The 18,822-nt window shown below is 39.4% G+C and overlaps 1 protein-coding gene across 1 annotated transcript in view; it reads right to left on the bottom strand.

Annotated features, from left to right (window-relative positions):
* coro2ba (coronin, actin binding protein, 2Ba) overlaps positions 1 to 18,822 on the bottom strand; it is a 23,222-nt gene extending 4,400 nt beyond the window's left edge. Inside the window, exons 1-10 of the mRNA XM_078272702.1 lie at positions 18,659 to 18,822; positions 15,224 to 15,424; positions 7,866 to 7,982; positions 6,970 to 7,119; positions 6,015 to 6,179; positions 4,632 to 4,748; positions 4,348 to 4,452; positions 1,391 to 1,487; positions 975 to 1,087; positions 464 to 554 (exon numbers count right to left, since the gene is read on the bottom strand). Coding sequence (XP_078128828.1) covers positions 464 to 554; positions 975 to 1,087; positions 1,391 to 1,487; positions 4,348 to 4,452; positions 4,632 to 4,748; positions 6,015 to 6,179; positions 6,970 to 7,119; positions 7,866 to 7,982; positions 15,224 to 15,424 — 1,156 coding nt within the window. The 5' untranslated portion in view covers positions 18,659 to 18,822. The remainder of the gene's footprint in view (positions 1 to 463; positions 555 to 974; positions 1,088 to 1,390; positions 1,488 to 4,347; positions 4,453 to 4,631; positions 4,749 to 6,014; positions 6,180 to 6,969; positions 7,120 to 7,865; positions 7,983 to 15,223; positions 15,425 to 18,658) is intronic.

Here is an 18,822-nt window from a genome sequence, read left to right as displayed (position 1 = left end):
TGAGATGAGGTGATAAAAAGAAAAAAATCCACTCCCTAAAAACACTGTCACCTCCTGGATTTAATGTTCAATTGGCTGATGTTGTAATTTAAAGACCACATGAGCTGCAAATCAGAGTTTGAGTAAAAGGAAATATCTGTGGGTGTTTGCAACATGTTGGTGACAGTACACGCCGTATGTTCAGTGACAGTGTGTGAAGAGTGAGGAAAAACAAGACAAAATAAATACACAGCGATTGAAGGCGACTGTATTTCATCACCATGCCGTACTGTAGCTTCGTTTTGAAATATCTGTCATGCCTACGAAATGTTTTCCAGCACATCACATCATCAAATGCAGGATGATATGTTGGTATTTGATTTAGATCTTTGCTAACATTGGTTTACATTGGCTTCTGTTAAAAGGTTTTATAAACCACCAAAGGAGCATCAACCATCAATCCATGTGTGTCTAAAGTGTTTACCTCTATTAATGCCGCTCAGCCATTCACTGGCGGACAGCGCAGGTTCAGTTCCTGCTGTCATGGGGTAGAGGTCCTCCTGGTATGTGTCTGACTGTAAACCAGGAAACACCACATACATTCTTATTTTACTGATTAGATTTGGTATCTGAAAAAAAACGTGATATTACTATGTCTTAAACATGGTTGTCTTTGTTTCAAAGCTTAAAATGTAAGCTGTCTGCTACAAACCAGAAAGACTTGATTTGTTCTCAAGTGAAACGGATAAATGATAAATTATGCTTTTGTGTTCTGATTAATAACCTCTGTCAGCTCTGAATAGCTAGCTTACTCACTGTGTATTTCAGCTCATAACATGCAGGAATACTGTATGTCCATGTCCAAGACACAAACTACTTAATGGCTCTTTAACCCGTTATGTGCTGCATAAATGTGACATGTGATATTGCAGAAATGATTCATAATGAGAGAACAGAGAAGAATCAGTTCATTCCATTATTTCATTCCCACTCACCCTTCTTGGCACAATCATCGAAATGGGCTCGATCAAACCCTTCAGGGTGACAAGCTTGTAGAAGCGGTACACCTCACAAGCTCCCACATCCAGCCCGTGTTTTGGCATCACACCTGCAGACAAGAACAAAACGCGTGGGGTGACAAAACCGTTTTGACAACATGAAATCCCTTCCCAGAATTCATGGGAATTGGAGTCACATCAACATGAGAAAAATATCAAACCTGCTGCAAAATGACACAAGTTAGTAGATCTAAATTCTTCTGACTTTTTTCCCCCCTTCAATGAATTTCATCCTTTCAGCCATGCAATACCACTTTTAGAAGAGTAAACCCCCCCCCATCCCATTCCTAAATACTGCTAATGAAGTGGTTAGGATCTGTCTTTCATATTTTGCTGGTCAACAAATGACTTACCGAGTCCTTTCTGTGGGGCCGGGGACCTGAACTCCATTAGGTATTGTAAGAACGGCTTCTCAGTGGTAATCTCAAAGTAACGGATGTTGCCGTCCCCCTGTCAGGGCAGCAAAATGTAGCTATTACTCTACAGTTCAAGAAGTAGCTCTAAAAAGTTTCAACCACATTACTTTGTTTTAACATTCGGCTTCTTAATGCTTTAAATTGGTGATAGAATGATTATATAGGGTATTTTACACTGTTCCTTAAGGTATCCTAATAGGGTATGTAACATTGGTTGGGCTGAAAATTGCCCGAATGCTATTTTATTAGGCCCTTAACTACCCTGTGAATATGGCTCTATTTGGAACAAGAGCTTTTCTTCCAAATATGGTATGCTCATGAATATTTAGATGAGCTGCGCGCTGATTGGTTTGAGCGAACCCCATAGAAACACATTGGAGACGAGACAGCAGGTCTCATCTTTCAGACACTACAAAGTTATACATTGTTTGTCGGGCTATTTCGTTATTAAATTCACTTCTGAGACTTTTTTAAGCGAGAAATCAACTATATAAAGCTCAAATATGGGCCGTTTTACGAAGATTGATGGCTAATTGCAAATTTGGTAAGACGTGTCGAACTTTAGCTAGGAGCACCACACAGTCTGACGAGAAAGCGGCAACTTCCATACCCAGTGAAAGTTTCCCTGGGTACTGGACTACTGGAATACTCGGGGCTACGTGGAGCTCCATGGAGCTGGCTGGCTGCCAGCTGCCGGCATAACTAGAGTAGCTATATTTACAGTTTACATCTAACCCAAGGTTTTATAAAGCATAAAGGCGTAATTAGAGTATATTTACAGTTTGAATTTCGTCACGCCACTTATATAACATATACCCCAAGGTCTTATAAAGCTAACAATGGTGTCCGATTTCAATTTAATGAATTTTTGTGAACATTAGGGGTTTCGTTAGCTGTGACTGTCCCTTCAATCCTATGTGTACAGATCGCAGCTAGTTAGCTTCATTTTCGGCGTAATTAGAGTATATTTACAGTTTGAATTTCGTTACGACACTTATATAAACATCTACCCCAAGGTCTTATAAACCTAACAATGGTGTCCGATTTCAATTTAATGCATTTTTGTGAATTCCAGAGGAATTCTAAGAGGAGGCTAGCTAGCTCTTATTGATAGAGCTCCATCCAGCCGCAGGCTCTATCAATGAGACTCGCGGACAAGAGGCGTTTATTTCCCCGATCGTTTGTTTAAATAACTCAACACATTATAATTACACACATTATAAGTTTAACTGGAACCTGTGGTAAGAGATTGCTGCCGTAACAAGCTCGCTGACCGCGCTCTCACTCACACACTGGAGCTCTGTCAGGGCAGCGGCGTTTGGTAGTCCATTAACCCAAAAAACTGTGACTTTGTGCGGGTATGGAGTGCCGTGGGCTGCCAGCCGTGACGGAGCTCCATCTACCTCACAGCAGGCCGGGGTCTGTGAAGGAAGGCAGGCCGGCGGCGAGGCAGCAACACAGGCAGCACCGGCCGTTGAACTCCGACACACAGTCGGACAAAATTTGCAATTAGACATCAATTTTCGTAAAACGGCCCATATTTGACCTCTACACAGTTGATTTCTCGCATAAAAAAGTCTCAGAAGTGAATTTAGTGGTAAAATAGCAGATGAACAATGTATACAATTTCTGAGATCTGCGCGACCTATTCAGAAGACTAAGCTGACCTCAGATCAGTGGTGTAGCCTATGTAAATGTTGGGGCATGACAAAGACTAGAGACAAATGAGGAGGAGCCGCCGAGTTGACGTCAACTAGGCGGCTCGTTGAGATTTGCCCGTTTTCAGAGGCAGTTTCAAATTGTGAGATTTGCAGAGGAAAGAGATGTCAATGGGATTTTGAGGTTCTATGTATGTCCTATTTACCCTCCAAACTGTCGTTAATCAACTATGACAAGGTAAAATCGGTTTTGCATTCTATCACCCCTTTAAGTATAGCCTCATCTTATTTTTTGATAGGATCCGATTCCTAGTATAAACTGTGCTGTCTTTAGATTTAAATGCTTCTTTAAATGTTTCAACTACAATTTGAAATCACTGAAGTCAGTTTTAAATTAAGGGAGGGTATTGAAGATAAGAAAAGAATAAAATAATCTATTGTAGAGCAACAATATTACCAGTTTAAAACACAAATAATTGAACAAAAACCTTACATACTTCTCAGAGTAGTTTGTTGTTTAAACATGTCAGTGCAGTAACATGTGGGAACTGTGTGACTTTGCATCTTAAATGCAATGGCAGATATTTGAAAGAGGTTTCATAGGTTAAATCTGAAATATTTTAACAACTTTCATTATGTGAATAACATTGTGCAAACTGTTCTCATTTATAGAGAACGTTAACGTTTCAGTTGCCAAACATGATTAGATATCTGACACAGATTGAAAAAGGACCTGTATTACGTCAAGTAAGGCCGGTGAACTGTAGCTGGTGTCAAATATCATTATTAGATGTATATTTGACACTTACACATCAAATTTATCTCATATTGTTTTGACTTTCATGTTTGTTCAGTTTATAAATAAGCTACTTCCTGCTGCTCTGCATTGTTTTGTTAATGGTATGCTTAATGGTGACACTTTCAATAATGAATTACAACAAATTATATATATATATATATATATATATATATATGCTCTTGTAACTTGAAAAAGGGCATTTTGTAGCTTATTACTTTGTTTGGTATTTGCCATATCAAATTTGTACTGATTGACTCTACCCTGTTACCTGGTCAGGTAAAAACCTCAATGTGCTTTACAGTTTTGTTTATTTGATAGACTTCATAGTAGAAGAATATTCCAAAACGTCAGAGTTCAATGTAGATCTGAATGAGGTAAATCTGATAAATATTACAGTCGTGAAAAATAATGTCCTTGTTGTGAGTGTCACCGCTCACCTTGCCTGCCAGGTACAACATGTGTGTGTCAGCATCATAGAAGGGAAACAACAGTCCTGATAGGCCGTCTATGTCCTCCTCCATAATTGGCATGGACAAATCCTCCTGGGAAGAGCAAGACACACACGCACGCACGCACGCACGCACGCACACACACACACACACACACACACACACACACACACACACACACACACACACACACACAGAGTTAAACATACCCACTCGCTCCACCCACTCTACCATCACACTCTGGCATTAGCCATATGGAGATGTTGTCTGACCTGATCCCAGAGAGCGATCTGCCGGGTGTTCCAGCGTGAAAACCCCGTGGTGAGCAGCCGCTTCATGTTGCCCAGGAACACCACTCGGTTTACACGGTGGTTCTTACAGCTGGCTTGCTGATGGAGCAGCACACAAAGATAGAGCTTTAATGGTACATGCATCTGCTAGGAAAGTTCATTGTCTTACATATAACCAGTATTTATCCTCTTGACCGTTGTATTGTTGTGACAGTACAGAGAAAGGATACAAATACATTTGTATGATGATTTACAGCAGGGGACAGCTTTTACAGTTATTCTACAAGCTTTGCATTACCAGCATGACTATTGTTATATCTCATTTACTTTTTGAATGAAATACAACAGACAACAACACGTCTCTGTTGGAATCTCTCAAGGTAAATCTGTATTTTAAGTACAGAACATTTTCATGATTTGTCCCTTTTTCCTTTCCTGTCTGTTCTACTCCCCCTGCTGCCGGCTCTTGATCACCTCCACTTGGTGCAGCAGGAGTGCAACACATGGGTCTAATCAGAAACCATTTCATGGTAATCAGGCAAGGTCAAGCATGAAATGGTTGAAAAGTGGTTTGGACTAGCTATAATAATTTGATCAAAATGTTGCCTCTTAAAAAAATTGTGAAAAAAAAAATGTCATGGAGCTGCAATTTCTCCAATGACTTTTAGGGGCTCAAGACCTGCTGAAGAACCAAAGAGACGCCATGGCCAACATGGCGTGTGTGGGTGAATATGAAATAAATATGTGATTGTATCTTATTCTAAAACTATTAGAATTAACCTGCTGCTATAACAGCCGCTCTTCTGGGAAGGCTTTCCACAAGATTTTGCAGCCTGGTTGCAGGATTTTCTACCATTCAGTTATAGCGCATTAATGAGGGTGGGTACTGATGTTGGGCGATAAGGCCTGGCTTACTGTCAGAGATCCAGTTCAAAAGAGTGATAGGATTGAGGTAAGGGCTTTGTGCAGGCCAGAAAAGTTCGTCCACACTAAATTGAAAAAAAAAAATGTCTTTATGGATGAAGCTTTTGCAACAAAGCTGGAAGTACACTATTGCTTAAAATATCTGTAGAATTAAGATTTTCCTTAATTGTAGTAAGGGGCCCAAACCATAAAAAACGGCTCCAGAACAAAAGTACACATACGTTTATAATGAACTTGTCAACTAATATATAGACACTATACTTTTAAAATCACGTGGTAAATAAGAGGTTCATTAGAGGTACATTTGATATAGCATATATAGGGACAAACAATTAATAATTTCCTCAGTAACATCAGTCGTAGTTAAGGATATTTTTAACATGAACAGTTGTTCCCTCAATATGCAGTCTCCCATAAAAATCTCAGCCCCCTCCCGCTGACCTGAAGGACTGCCCCGGAGCGCGGCTCAATGACACGCAGCTTCTTGTCTTTGCAGCTGGTGGCCAGCAGGCTGCCGTCTGTGTTGAAGGACATGCTGAGAATGACGTCAGTGTGGCAGTCGATCATTTTCACCGGCTCTCCGATCTCCAGGTTCCAGATCAGGACCTGACACAGTCGGGCAGAGCTGTTAGATGGCTGTGGTGCTTGAATGGAATTTGACTTTGCTTTTGTGTGCTACTACTAACACATCAGAGAGTATTCTCTGCTGATATAAGTGAACTAAGGAGAATATCTCCTGGTTGCAACAGAGCCTCAATGTCCCAACTCTGTTCTTTGGAAATCACTAATTTAGTTATAGAGGCCTGTTGAGGAAAAGTCGAAACACAGAGCTGTAAGAAATGATTATTTTCCATCATCAATAAATCTGTCCGTTCTGTTGTGTGTGTGTTTTGGTAAATATATTATCGTTAAGTCTATAAAATGACAAAAATGACGACCAAAATTTGTCAGAGCCTAAGCTGTCATCTTTATAGTTCATGTCTTATCTGACCAACACCCAGAAATATTTAATTTACATTGATATAGAATGAAGAAAGGTATGAAGTTCCTACATTTAAGAAGCTAGAACCAACTAATAGTTTGCATTTTTGCTTGATAAATGCCTTACAAAAATGTATCAACTAAAAATCATTTGATTAATTTTCTGTGGTTCAACTAATTGATTAGGCCAACACAATGGTATGTGATAAAAAATAGTTTCAACATTACAAATTGACGAGCTAAAAAAACACAAATTGTCTATCTAACAGTATTTGAGTATCTGAGATGGTATATTTCCTTTAACCTGTATTTAATGTTAGTTAAATCATTGTGCTGGTGATCTTCACAGTGCTGTCAGTGGATATTGTGTTGTGTTGATTTGAGCTTGTTGTGTTTGGAGTCACTCATGTGGTACCTTGTAGTCGTAGCCAGCGCTGAAGAGGATGGCGCTGCTGGTGGGGTGCCACTCGATCACACCCACCCGTCTGCTGTGGCCGTACAGCTCCAGCACCGCCTCCGTCATGTTGCGCCTCAAACCGCCCTCTGGGATCTCCCATACTCGCACCTGCCACGTTCATATACACACAGACAGTAAATATAAAGAAATACACAGTGCGCCATCTTAACACATATACATTATACAACAGGTCAAATAAGTATTGTCAGAGGCCACTTCAGGGCCTCCAATCTACGATCAGTTTGACACAACCAGATCCCTCTGATCAAAAATAGCACATGGTATCAATGTAGCCCATTGCATTAGGATTAGATGGGATTACAGCTATGTCTGGAGGCTCTGTGTTGGACCAGAAGAGATTATCCTCCAACAAGTGAAAGTACTATATAGGACTCAGTGCTATGTACCATGGCTTTACTATGCTCGGTAGATTAATGTAACAGGTGCATGTTCTGGGAAAAAAGGCCTACAGGTTCTTAGTATATGTCATGTAACATCTGAGATTAATAGTAATACTTATTTAGATTTGATATTGTATCTAATGTCATGTATGTAGTCAGTTACTTAACAGCTAGTGGATTTATGCCTTGCTCAAAGGCATTTCACGTCTGGCATGTGCCATTTTCAGGCCACAACAACAACCACCATCAGAGCTGGCCATAATGGCTTGATGACTTTGCTTTCTGGGCCAGTGGCTGTCAACTGTCCTCAGCATCTCACAATCTCATGATGTCACAGATACAGTATGTTTTTCACATCTTCAAAGTCTTACAGTCATATAGTACCATTACCCTCTAAAATCAGCCTACCTGTGTGGTAAAAATCAGATATTAAAAAGAAAGTGGGTCACTTACTGAGGTGTCCTCAGAGCAGGATGCTATGATGTTTTCAAAGAAGGGATTCCACTTGATATCCAGTACATTGCCTTGGTGTCCACACACTTTTGGGTAATGAGAGTCCAGGCGGCCACACTGAAACAGAGCGACAGAAGGATGTTATATTACATCTACTTTTTACGTTTTCTAGTTTGAGCATGTAGGTGAAAGGAATGGAAAAATTAGCATTTACAGTATACAGTAATATATTGTACTGTAACAACATGCCATAAATAAGAGATTATAAAATAATGTTATGGGAATTAAATTGAGTAAAATAGAATAGATGTATGCATGTTATCTTGCACGTAAAAATGCATAAAAAACACCCAGTATACTGTCATTTTGGTAAAACAAAATATCTCACAAAAGAGCATAAATCACACAAAACAATAGTAGAAGAGAAAAATAAAACATTTTGTTTTACATTCCCTAATAAGCAATGACAAAATGATAAGAAGAAGTACTACTGGATGCAAATAATTCACTATCTGTATTCATCTCTTAAGAACATAGCTGAACAAAACTATTCTTTTATTTCATTGATGTTAACATGAAACACTAATATAATGTAATAACAGTGAAATCACATCAGTGAGATAACTAGGAACAATCCTGAACAAAACAAAACACACCCGGTTATTGTACAGGGACATCTGAGGCACATCATTGTTATTGCAATAACCCTCAGAGTCCACAGTAGGGCAGTAGCTCATAACAACAGATGAGAGAAACCTCTTAATGTCAGTCATGTTGGCATAAATATTTGATGTGACTTCAATCCACTGACCTCTTTTTTTTATTTCCTCAGAGATTTGTGTAAGAGCATCAGTTCATGCCTCTGTGAAATCCTGTGTGTGTTTGTGTGTGTGTGTGTGTGTGTGTGTGTGTGTGTGTGTGTGTGTGTGTGTGTGTGTGTGGGTATGTGTGTGTGTGTGTGTGTGTGTGTGTGTGTGTGTGTGCGTGCGCGTGCGTGCGTGTTTACATAAACTGTCCTCACTGAACCCTGAAGATTCACTCCAGATGCATTATCAAGTCTAAACAAACTCCACTATAATAGAATAAAATATAATATAGAACTAAAATATAATGTTATTAGCAGCATTTCTGCAGCTTAACCCTCAAAGAGAGAATTAACTAATTAATTAACAACCAATCAAATCATTCCATCCTATTGCTCTGGAGACACAGGGAAATCACAAGTGATTTAAACACCATTACATACAATTTAACATAACGTTCTACAGCACAACTCTGGCCTTAGTAACCTTACGTTGGTTGGCATTAAAGAGACTTATATTCCAAAAAGACTTAACCCAGAAAGCATTTCAAACTCATTAAGTCAGTTAGTTTTCATGGTGTTGGGTGAGTTTATCCAAAACATTTTCTTCATCACATCACCTCCTCTAGTAGGCATCATCATATCTCATTCCCACATAATTGTAATGAAGAGGTTACATTTAGTTGTCAGCTAGTGTTTACCCATAGTGAACAATATTAGCTTGCTACTGACACCTAGCTTACAAGTTAGATAGCAAGCATATTCATATCAATATAATCTCATACAATGATATATACAGTTTATATAAGCTATACACAAAAAGAAAGCAGATCAATAAATGTCTTTTGAATATCACAAGTATTAGTTTAGTTAACCCACAAAAAGCAGCAAGCAGGAAGTAAATGTTAAAGACCCCTGAGGTTGTAAGAATGTTTTTTCAAGTTTGCCAAAGATACTGAAGGCTTTGCTAGCAAGATACGGAACACATGCCAAAAGCAGTAGACCTTGACAACAGTGATATGGAACATCAATAAAAGGAAAATGAAATGAAAAGAAAATTAGGAAAAGAGGAGAGAGTGTGACTAAGAAGACAGAATGATTCAAATACATAACTAACTCAAGTTAGCATTGAAAGCTCTTTGAATCACTCTCCTGTAATTCTCTGGTAACCTTGGACCACAATAGATTCTCACTACACTCACAGGAAAACTCACATTTGCTCCTACACGTAGGCTGTAAAGATGTAAATTTCAGGAAAGTAAGATATGATGGAAATGTAAAAAATGACAAGCCAGGCTAATGCCAAGATTTGATGACGCTTTAGCTTTTTCTATACAAGTGACTGAGAGGTTTGAACATGGCCTCAGAACATTAATAACATGGGATCTAAGGGACTCCTTATTAAGGTGGAACTAATTACTTGCAAAGACATAATGTCTGTTGGGAACCACAGGGTTCAGAGGGTCCATGAGGTCCTATTAGGAAATCAGAAATTACAATGGAACATTAATAGTATAAATAAAAGATAGCTATCTCTACCACAATCAAGAATACAAATGTTTAATTAAAAATCAAAATGAAAATAATGTTGCTAATGTTTATCTGGCTGACTGGCAGGAAAGAGACACAGATCTATATTAGGTCTTATTGTCTTTCTGCAGCTCATTTCCTCTATGGACTATGATTTCCTCCGATGAGCTCTCCTGGTGACGCACATATGTGCAGGCCAGGTACCAACGGCTCCAGAACACCAGAGGCACCACACTGTGATTACCAACTCTTATTGATCTGTAACTCCCAATACATCCTCATTACCACTGCTGTTCTGAGGTTACAGTATTACTACAGTACATACTATCCTAACAAGCTGCATTTAAGGAGATTCATGTTTTTAAAATATGACTCCTCTGGCTATAATATGCAATGATGTGAATGAATGAATCACATAACTGGAGGGAATTAACAACTAATGTGGATTTAATATTACAAGTTTAAGATTAGAAACTGGGTCTTTTCTATCCTGCTGTCATTGTTAGTTTCTTCTCTAAATAATTCACGTGTTGTTGCAGCTACACATCAGTGTAGAAAAAGAACAAGCTGAGTCATGCTTATTAAGTTGAATTGATATCCTGCTGCTGTGGTTTATCACATGTAAAAGGTGCAGTAGGTAAGCCTTATAAAAGTAACTTTCTGTCATATTTGCTGAAACTGACCCTATGTTCCAGTAGAACTACATGAAGCAGGTAATAAAAATTAAAAAAATCTGGCTCCTCTGGCACCACCTACTGCCTGTAGTGCGATTTGCAAAAATCACGGCCGGGGGGGGTCTAACTGTGAGTCAATCACTGCTCATGCACACGCATTCATTCTCCCTTGTGGGGGGAGGGGCTTAGGAGACCGTTTTGGGCTTTAGCGGAAAGAGGGCAGGGACTGAGAAGTTGTCGATGTTAAAAAATTTTTGGCTAAGTCCTGGATCTTCGCAATCCTACCTACGACACCTTTAATGGCATGCTATTGGTGCTTTCATATTGTATGCACCCGCAGCATGTTCTGCAGTGTGGTCGCTGGATTACTGCTTGCCTCTACAGTAGAGTAGTTTATAATGACTTCACAGTGACAATTTAATCTAACATTGATAATAAACTGTAGCAAAATAACATCCTTTTTCATGAATATGCGCATTGTGCATAATATGTTTGTAATCCCCTTCCTTTAAATGACATTAAAACATGTGCAATGTAAATTACTCTATACAGATGACTTTAGAATACCAGCGTTTCCCCTATGTACAGGCCACGGGAACCTGGTAAATATTTTGTGACAGATCGGTGATGCTGTTTTGCCTCATTGTTCATAGTAGTAGCAATGGTAGCAGTGATTGAAAAATGCACCACACCCACTGCACTCTCTTTCTTTGTCTGAGGTGATGAGGAGGTGTTTGTGACCTTGTGTGTCAATTTCTGGGCCAGTGCGTGTGTGTGCCAGGTGGTGCCAGCAGCAGTCTATCCACTTGCTAGTGGCAACCATATGGCTGTCTCGCCGGCTGTCATTGCAATATGTCTGCCATGCTTACACCTCGCTATTAGCCAAACCCACCACAGATTAGAATGTACTTTCTTTTTTTTTAAACTTATTTTTTATGCATTGATATTATAAAGTGCAGATAGACAGGAAAGGCGTTAGCGAGAAGGGATGACACGCAGCAAAGGGCCATCGAATGTTGAATTCGAGCCCAGGTTTCATAAGTTTAAGTGTAAAAGTGCCTTGCAATAAGATTATGGATTTCCTTTAGTGCTTATATTTTCATCCTTGTTAGTATTTTTTGTCATTTTTCTACCTGTTCTGAGTGATCTCATATACACGGCACTCCACGGACAGCCTCTAATGATGACATCTACTAACATCTACTGTCTTATACAAGGGGTCAATTATGTTTGCTGATTTGTTGTTTTGACTGGAAGGTACTGCATGAAACAGCAGCCACCATACCACAGAAGCTGTCATCTGTGCTGCTGCTGAATAAGAGAAATGCCTTTCTAAACTCGTCAACTCAGCAGAAACCAGAGGAAATGCTTCAGTGCAATACTTTGACGAGGAGGAAATCGATCAAGTTATGGTCTTTAGACAGGTCATGGAGAGAGTCATTGCACAGCATGAAAAATACCATAGCAAACTGTTACTGTAGATGATAATGTGCAATAGGTATTCTTTTACCCTGTAATCAGAAGATTCTCTAGTTGTCTACTTTTTTTTAATCTTAATCTTCGAACAGCTTCGGAGTCATTGGAATGGTTATATGACTTTTTTTTCGAGTTGAATGGTGGTCGTCTCGCTTCCCCATAGCGCCTGTGAGCTGAAAAACCACCCTTGCAACCTTCGGCCGGCGAGCCGTATCGCCTGATATGAGGACTCGTGATGCAATGAATTGCTTCACGGTGCTGCACACATACGCTCATTCAGGGACCGGCTAACAAAGTAGTGATGGAGTTTTTCACACTATCGTCATGGCTGAGCCGGCAAAAAAGAAGCAGAAAGCTAGGAAAGCATTGTCGGAGGAACAGAGAAAGAGAAAATGGCAGACTGACAGAGCCAGGAGTCAGACACGAGTAAACATAGGAGCTGCCAAATATCTATTCCGAAGCTGTAGGGGGAGCTCTATAGAGAAACCTGCGAGCAAAAAGCCAGAAAACGAAGAAAGAAGAAATGTCATAGCGCCCCTTTAATTGCCGTTTCAAATGGAATAGTCAGAAATAAAACTACTACTTATATCAGCGCTTTTCTTGATATTTGCTTTATGTGAATTTTCTGACTAATAAGACTTTTCTCTTTATTACTGGACTGACTGAAAACACTTGTTTGCTCAGTACACCTCCCATTGACACGTTATCTATGAATCTCTTTCTCACTCAATCCTCTATGTTTAAATTATACTAAACTATAAAAAACTTACCTTGTATTCACACGTGAAACCAGCCAATATGACCCAATCTTTCTATCTTTGCAAGCAACCTTTTAACTGTATATAACATCATGATGCAATGCAAGCATTACTTTCATTATGATGATGCTGTGCAGCTCTTCTTCATATTCAAGAGCTTGAAACAAAGTGAGTTCCATAAACAAAGAGCACTGCATCTCAACTGCTTAGAGACCTCTGAGTATAACCTGCAGCCTCACCAATTTTAAAAGCCATAGCTGAGGTAAGCAGTGTAGGACCAAATGAAAAAAAATCCATTTCTTAAATAAATTTCGAAAAGGTTATATTAAGTGATGACGTGAGCCCTTATTATGTACTCTGTTGCTCTGTATATTAAATGATAAAGCATGGCAACAGTGGACAGAGTTTGCAAATGTGACACACTTTGTTTGTGACTTCAGATAATATATATATAAATATATGAAATAAAAAAAGGCTTTCACTATCTAAGCACTTCAACTATCTAATCACCTAAATGCCAGTAGTCTTTTTTTCCATGCCTGAACTCCATAGCTGATGATGCAAAGTAAAATGTAGCTGAGATCTCCCTGCTTCACATTGCAGCAGAACTGCTCAGCTTACCGAATACTTCTTCTGCCTGATAACAGCTTGACTTGACTCTGCTTGGCAGCCAAGAGCTTTTCAAGTACCTTGGCACAGTCGCTCTTAAAGAGGCAAAGCACTTTAAGGTTTCTCAGACCTACACTGAACTACAAAGTGGAGTGAGGCAAATTATGTTATAGCCTTGTGGGAAAATAACACTCATATTTGTACGGCACAGTCCATAATACAGTGAAACATAAAAAAAATATACCAATAATACCTCAATTCACAATAGGCACAACAGCAACATTTAGAAACTATTCTATACTTTATATCTTAAATGCAGTTCTTGGAAAAATTCTACACTAAAGTGTAAGACAATTTATCCCTTTACTATCTGCATAATACCTCTAAAATGTGTGACTGTGAGGCTATCTTCCATATTAAAATCTGCAATACTGTTGTATAATAAATAACCCAGCACAAGCAGTAAAGCAGAATTGTATTTGCTGAATGTGAGGGAAATTTTCAGTAAAAAGAAACGCATTCCCTTTTCCTATAATGAGTAAAACAACTTTCCACTACAACAGAGGCCTTTTGTCTTGTTTATGGGAAATACCAGTGTGCCTTTATGTGATCGCATTGGCAAATTCTACCCTGTTACAACTTTAACTTTAAATGCTGGCTTGAGGATCTAAGGCTGGCATGCTCTGCAATAGCAGGGAGCGTCTGTGGTGAATTTGTGCGAAAACAGTTGAAAAAACTTAAGATCTTACAGTGCTGTGATGTAGCTGAAACCTCAGCGTCCTAACAAATCTGTGGACAATATGTATTGTCTAAACCCTAAACAAATATAAACTGTAATGCACCTTAACATCCTAAATGCTTTGACTCACAGTGAGTCACTCAAGCTATGATTGTTAACGAAACATAATGTTCATTTTGAATAATGTACAAATGCCCAAAGACTGTGACTCTGAACTAGCAACAGCTGAGCATTTTTAAAGCTATAGTGCGTAGTTTCTGCCGCCCCCATGAGGAATTCTAAGTAATGACAACAAAACTGTTCGGCGCGTCCACATGATACAGCCTTCCGAACCCCCCCCCCCACCACCTCCACGCAGTTGCTAGTAGCCAAGGAGGACACAGAGGATTAAAAAAACATGATGGACCCTTCAGAAGAGGTAATTATCTTCACTTGAGTTTCTGCGTGGGAAAGTCACCCGGACGACACAATCTTCTGAACATAGCCATACTGAGAAATACAGAGAGAGTTGTGTGGAGCTGATAGTCTTAGCTATGTAACTCATTTGGCAATGGCTAGAATGTAACAGATGTTCATTAATGTCAAAAAGTTACGCACTAAAGCTTTAACACACAAAATGAAACATCACATATCTCCCCTGACACTGAAGTGTACAGTAAAGTAGAAAAATAACCTCAGGGGTCTCCAAAGATGGGAAGACCCCATTAAATCTTTGACCTTGGTCGGCATAACAACAAACAGCAAATCAAGCATGTGGCAGTGCCAGTTACCTGGGAAACAGGTATAACAATGAAAGAACCTCCGCCGGCACTCTCGGTGACAACTGCCAGGAATGTGGAGTTGACGGCACAGAAGTGGTTGTCATGGACGTTCTTGGTGATGGGGACACCGTCGAAGCAGTGTTCCCGGTTGCCCACTTTTCCGTAGACATTTCGAAACTTGGAGCTTCGGTAGGTCGGACGCCATGACATCTGAGGAGAATAAATAAATATACAAATTAGTTTAAGTTTTGTTATTTTACAGAACATCCTGATAGATTACTTGAGCTTCTTTATTAGGGCTGCAAGTAACAATCATTTTTTATTATTATTAATGAATCTGTCCTATTAAGCATCTGTCAGAAGATGTCACAAAATGGTAAAAGATGCCCATCATAATTTTCCACAGCCCACTGGGATGCATTGCTTTTTTTGTCGGACCAAAAGCCCAAAACCCAAAGACAGTCAAATCATTGCAAATTGTACAGAATATAGTTTTCAAACGTAATAAAGGATAACAGCTTTGACCTGGATTTGCCATCCAGAAAAAGTATTTTGTAGATTCAGTTTATTGTGGTTCAACTTTAGGTATGCTTCAGATGACACAGCTTTTGTGTTATTCATTGTGTCCAGTGTAGCAAATAGAGTCGGGTTTTTGACATTGTCTGTAGGCAGGAGAGAGGAACATTTAGCCAAGCTGATACTGTAACATCACAAAAATGTTTTTTATTGCACTGTAAGGGAAAGTTACTATATCCTTTGAGTATTGTTTGTAACTTGACATGATGATATTGCACACAGCATCAATGAAGCCTAATGTCAATTTCCCATCTACCAAACCCACAGTTGCAAGGTGGGCTGTCCCATCTGTGCAGACATGATAACTGTCACACATACAGTTGTGGGAAATCGTCCAAATTGGTCACGGGTGTGAGACCTTCGAAGGGTGAAAACTGGGTGACAACGGTTTTGACACCATTTCATGTTGCCTTAGAGGCGCTGATTAATGTGTCAAGAAGGAAAAGCAATGATAGAGACATTTTCTTCCAAATAACTTCACTCACAGAATAGGACAGCTGTATAAATCAAAATGACATATTACAGTATGTCCTGTTGTTCCTCACTCTATTTTGGCTCACATGGATCTTGTACAACTGAAAAGCAGCCTTTGTTTACAGCCACTACACAACAAAAGAGAAGTGGTTACGTTTGACTCAAGACGCTTTCTTTTGTTTATCAATCCACCACAAGAATGCATCGATTGAGCTCTTGATTGTATTTGGCGTGAGATACGCTCTGCATAAGGACTTTAAGGTTGACTCAGTCACAGGAAGTGGATGTCAAATGCCCTTTGTTTCATAAGGAAAGACGGTGTCATTTTTTCTGAGAAATCTTCTGCAACCGGATCTGTTTATGAGAATAAATTCCAGTGACTCTACTGATGGACTATATCAGTTCACAACAGGAACTGGCAATTAGAGGATTTACGACTCTTGTCAGATCAGTAGCAGCAATGCTGGGTGACATCAGGCAATCCTCTATTCAGCATTGTTCTTGAGATGTGGAGGGGAACTGGTGGGAGTGGTGTACACATGCAAATGGAAACATCCTCAGACCATGCGGCTGCCATTGTCTTTCCCCATCCCTTTCCATCTCAAACCAGACTGGAAAAATGGCATCCAGTAGGCTACAATAGTGTGGGTGATCATCACTTTGCCCTCACTTCAGCACTCAAATGTGGCAGCTGTAGAGAGTCTGCAGCAGTATTACAGTACCACTGCAGTTACAGTGTCACAGCGTGTTTTAGAATTTTGCATATGGTGCTGAAAATATTAATTGATTATGTAAGGAGGCAAGATAGTTCATTAACAATAATTTTCTGCCACTTAACTACACTGCATTTCCCTGACATCTAGTTAGTAGTTACTCATTCAATTTTGATTTTACATACATTTATAAAACATGATGTATTATAATAGATTTAACTACCTGTATTGGCTATTTCTCCACAATCAAAATCAAACAAACTTAAAACCAAAAGGTGAATGAAGCACCATATGAATGAAATGCACGCAGACAAAATAAGTCCATTGGTAATAGGGATGTTTCTGTGTTTTCTTGTGGTATATTTATCCTAAGCAAGCAAACAAAGACCAAAGAAACATTGCTCCTCCTGCCTCTCTTGCTCCGGTAAAAAAGAAAAAACACATACCCACCCATGCCCTCCCTGCTCCGATACCTGCCTACCTACATAGACCTAAGGTGCCTGCAGTGCTGTCAAATTCTTGCACAACCAAGAACCAACAAATAAAATAATGTCTAAATGAAGAAAATATCTAGACGGTCCAAACTTTTTTTTAAATATCTCGGACACTACCCAACAGAACATAAAACTACTTGACCAGCTACAACATTTAAATAATGCATACAGTAATCAGTTATAAAACAATTATTATGTAATATACATAATAGGACAATTAGCCATTCTGCATACCAATTACTTTTCATTTTAATACTTTAAGTACATTTTACTGGTAACACTTCTTTACTTTTACTTTGTAACATTTTGAAGGTAAGACTTTTACTTACATTTACTATTTTTACACTGAAGTATTGCTACTTTTACTTACAGTACTGTAAGTCAAGGATCTGAGTACTTCTTCCACCATTGCTCAAATGTGACAATTTGCTGCCTCTCTCCATTTTGTATAATTGTATATTGAATATCTTTGGGTTTTACACTGTTGGTCAGACAAAACAAGCAATATGAAAACGCTGATAATGAAAATAATGTTAGCAGGTTGCAGCCCTATGTATCATTCTACTGTGAGCAGTTCATATGCAGCATATAAATATCTAAACCCTTATCCCATTCAAACCCAGATTGAGTGCTCTGAACCCATGTCTGTATGAGCAGCATAATAGCAGCTTGTTGAAGAATTAATGTAGAACAGAAGAGCAGCAGAAAGTGGCCTGAGGGACGGTTAGAGAAGAGGGAATGAGGAGACTCGCCTGCTTTGAGCTCTCTTTACAAGGATGCTCATTCATTGGTCACTGGGGTATGGCACAGAGAGGATATCTGTGTGTGTTTGTGTCTTTCTTATCTCACGAGGGTTTGCAGCATGAGAACACATGCATGCACGCACGCAAGCACGTGCGCGCACACACACACACACACACACACACACACACACACACCAAAACGCAGCAGCATGCACATACACAAAAGCACAAAACTAAGAGAAGAAAGTGACTTAGTATCCATCAACACCGATCATAAGACTCCCTCTGGGGTTCAACAGGCCTTCTCAACTTTGCAGACAGTTGTTTTTGTTGCATATTTTCACCATAAAAATGTTTAATGCCAACCTGGATAAATAAATCTCCCATTTTGTATCTGAATACCAAACTAATGTTCTTGTAATCACCCTGAAAATGCCAACTTACCTTACCAGTGTCCTTACAGTGACACTATAGTCACAGTGTTGCTGCGGCCTTCTCAGAGTGCAAACATCCACCGTCCTTTCTATGCGAGCTGCCAGGATCTCCTATCTTCCTTCCTTCCTTCCTTCCCCTTCAAATCCAAGCAGGCAGGCTGTCTCTGCTCTACC

The sequence above is a fragment of the Sander vitreus genome, chromosome 1, assembly GCF_031162955.1.
Source record: "Sander vitreus isolate 19-12246 chromosome 1, sanVit1, whole genome shotgun sequence".
Taxonomy (NCBI): domain Eukaryota; kingdom Metazoa; phylum Chordata; class Actinopteri; order Perciformes; family Percidae; genus Sander; species Sander vitreus.
The sequence above is the reverse complement of the archived record's forward strand: the minus strand, read 5'-3'. Positions and strand labels throughout refer to the sequence as shown.